Below are 3,091 nucleotides of genomic sequence, written 5' to 3' on the forward strand. Positions count from 1 at the left end.
ACTAGGGGACTATGGGGTATCTTGTTGGGGACCCTATGGGGCATCCCATTGGGGACATCATGGGGCACCATGGGACGTCCCGCTGGGGACACCAAGGGACATCTTGCTGGGGACACTATGGGGCACCAATTGATATCCCATTGGGGACGCTATGGGACATCCCATTCGGGATGATATGGGGCACCACGGGACATCACACTGGGGACAATACTGGGCACAATGAGACATCCCAGTGGGGACACTACGGGGCACCACGTGACCTCCAGTTGGGGGCGCTATGAGCCATCCCGCTGGGGACACCGAGGGCCATGGGGCTGTGAGACTCCCTATAGGAAACCCCACAGAACTACAGGACACCCCGCGGGACAGAGTGGCTCCCAGCGGTGGATGTAGGGACAGGAGAACGTCCCTTTGGGGACCCCGTGTGACACGGGGACATCTCGTGGGGGGTCCTGGGGGGCTCACAGGCGTTCTGGAAGAGCTGCATGTGCATCTCGACGAGGGGGAAGCTCTGACGGAAGCTGTAGGTCACCAGGATCTTCTTCTTCTGGAAGATCTTCGTCACCTGCCGGGGGACGTCGCGGCGTCACCGGGTTTGGGGTCACCCGATGGGTGGTCCCCACTTTGGGGACATCCCCAATGTCCGGCTCTCACCACCAGGAGGTCGTTGAAGAGGAAAACCTCGCGTTGGTGCAACCCCAAACGTTGGGGGCGGTTGGGGTCGGGGACTTCGTAGAGTTGGCAGCAGCAGACCAGGCGGCGGTGGGGGAGGGACAGCACCTAGAACGGTTCCCCCCAGAGGGTCACCTAGAACGCTCCTCATTGGTCACGGAGAACATTCCCCTCTAGGGTCACTTAGAACGTCCCCTGTAAGGTTGCCTAGAACGTCCCCTGTAGGGTCACCTAGAATGTCCCCTGTAGGGTCGCCTAGAACGTCCCCCATAGGATCATCTTGAGCATCCCCAGAGGGTCACCTAGAACGCTCCTCATTGGTCATGGAGAACATTCCCCTCTAAGGTCACTTAGAACGCCCCCTGTAGGGTCGCCTAGAACGTCCCCTGTAGGGTCGCCTAGAACGTCCCCTGGTAGAGTCACCTAGAACGTCCCCCATAGGATCATCTTGAGCATCCCCACAGGATCACCCTGTAGGGTCCCTAAGAACGTCTCCAGTAGGGTCACCTAGAACATCCCCCATAGGATCACCTAGACCATTCCCTGGTAGAGTCACCTAGAACATCCTCAATGGGTCACCTAGAACATCCCCCATAGGATCATCTAGAACATCCCCCCATAGGGTCACCTAGAACATCACCCATAGGGTCACACAGAGCATCCCCCGTAGAGTCACCTAGAACCTCCCCCATGGGGTCACCTAGAACATCACCCATGGGGTCACTTGGAACAATCCCCATAGGGTCATCCTGAACGTCCCCGTAGAGTCATCTAGAACATTCCTCACGTAGGATGTCCCTAGTGGGGTCACCTAGAACGTTCCCCATACGGTAACCTAGAATATTTTCCATTGAGCCACCTGGAACACGACTCATGGGGTCACAAAAAACGCCCCACATAGGGTCTCCCATTCTACATTCTAATAGGGTCACCTAGAATATCCCCCACCCACAGCACCCCTATGGGGTGATGACCCTAAAGGCCCCTCAAATAACCTCAAACACCCCCCGGTTGACCCCAAATCCCTTCTAAAGACAGCAAAGCCCCCCTCCACGTGACCCCAAATGCCCCCCCGAGGACCCCAAAAGCCCATCCCCTCTCCCCCGGGGCCACCCACCGGCTTCTTGCCGACGATCATCCTCTCGACAGCCTGAACCTGGGAGACGTGGTCGTCGTTGGTGCGCAGCTCCCGGCTCTGGATCCGCTGGTAGATGCCCACCAGCATGTCTCGTGGGATGTCCTCCCCATTGTCCACCCCTACACGACACCCGGTGCCTCGCTCTAGAACCCGGTCGGGTTCCGGATGCCGCGAGCAAAGAGAGAGACGAGGAGACCAACCCACCACCACCACCCCTCACATCAAATCCCCCCCTGCTCCCCCCTTCCCCCCCCACCTCGGAGGTTCTTGATGAAGTCCTCCAGCTTCATCTTGCGCTCCGCCTTCACGCTGGGGCTGTACATGTCGGTGTTGAGGAGGATGATGGCGAAGGCCAGGATGAAGATGGTGTCCGGGTTGCGGAACTGGCGCAGCAGGGCCGCGTTACACACGCAGTAGCGCTGGCTGCGGGGCGGACAATTCCCCACGGCCTATGGGGTCAGAGTGCCCCACGGACAGCCCCACGCGGCCGGGGTAGGGGCACCCCACAATGGTCCCAGTGTGGGGTGCCACTTCCTCCCAGTCTATAGGGTCACCTAGAACATCTCTGGATTGCATATGGAACGTCCACCCTGATGTCTTCCCCCCTCCTGAGCCTATAGGGTCACCTAGAACGTCTCTGGATTGCATATGGAACGTCTACCCTGATGTCTTCCCCCCTCCTGAGCCTATAGGGTCACCTAGAACGTCTCTGGATTGCATATGGAACATCTACCCTGATGTCTTCCCCCCTCCTGAGCCTATAGGGTCACCTAGAACGTCTCTGGATTGCATATGGAACGTCTACCCTGATGTCTTCCCCCCTCCTGAGCCTATAGGGTCACCTAGAACGTCTCTGGATTGCATATGGAACGTCTACCCCGATGTCTTCCCCCCTCTGGGCCTGTAGGGTCACCTAGAACACCTTCTTATTGCATACGGAACATTAACCCTAATGTCTCCCCTCTTCTGGACTTATTAGGTCACCTAGAACATCCTCCTCTTGATCTGTAGGCTCACCTAGAACGTCACTTGTGGGTTATCACCACCAGAACCCAGAGGCTCACCTAGAACCTCCTCCCTTGACCCAGAGGCTCACCTAGAACCTTCCTCTCCTCACCCAGAGACTCACCTAGAACTTCCTCCCTTGACCCAGAGGCTCACCTAGAACCTTCCTCTCCTCACCCAGAGACTCACCTAGAACTTCCTCCCTTGACCCAGAGGCTCACCTAGAACCTTCCTCCCTTGACCCAGAGGCTCACCTAGAACCTTCCTCTCCTCACC

The 3,091-nt window shown here is 57.8% G+C and overlaps 1 protein-coding gene across 1 annotated transcript; it reads right to left on the bottom strand.

Annotated features, from left to right (window-relative positions):
- Window positions 1-465: 465 nt before the first annotated feature.
- LOC104917061 (IQ motif and SEC7 domain-containing protein 2-like) lies at window positions 466-2,233 on the bottom strand (the record flags this gene model as incomplete). Its single annotated transcript, XM_010728129.3, has 4 exons — window positions 466-565; window positions 655-780; window positions 1,790-1,929; window positions 2,067-2,233. Coding segments are annotated over 4 exons (533 nt in total), but the record flags the coding sequence as incomplete, so codon positions are not given.
- Between the last annotated feature and the right edge of the window lie 858 nt (window positions 2,234-3,091).

This window comes from Meleagris gallopavo, unplaced genomic scaffold, assembly GCF_000146605.3.
Source record: "Meleagris gallopavo isolate NT-WF06-2002-E0010 breed Aviagen turkey brand Nicholas breeding stock unplaced genomic scaffold, Turkey_5.1 ChrUn_random_7180001954780, whole genome shotgun sequence".
NCBI lineage: Eukaryota > Metazoa > Chordata > Aves > Galliformes > Phasianidae > Meleagris > Meleagris gallopavo.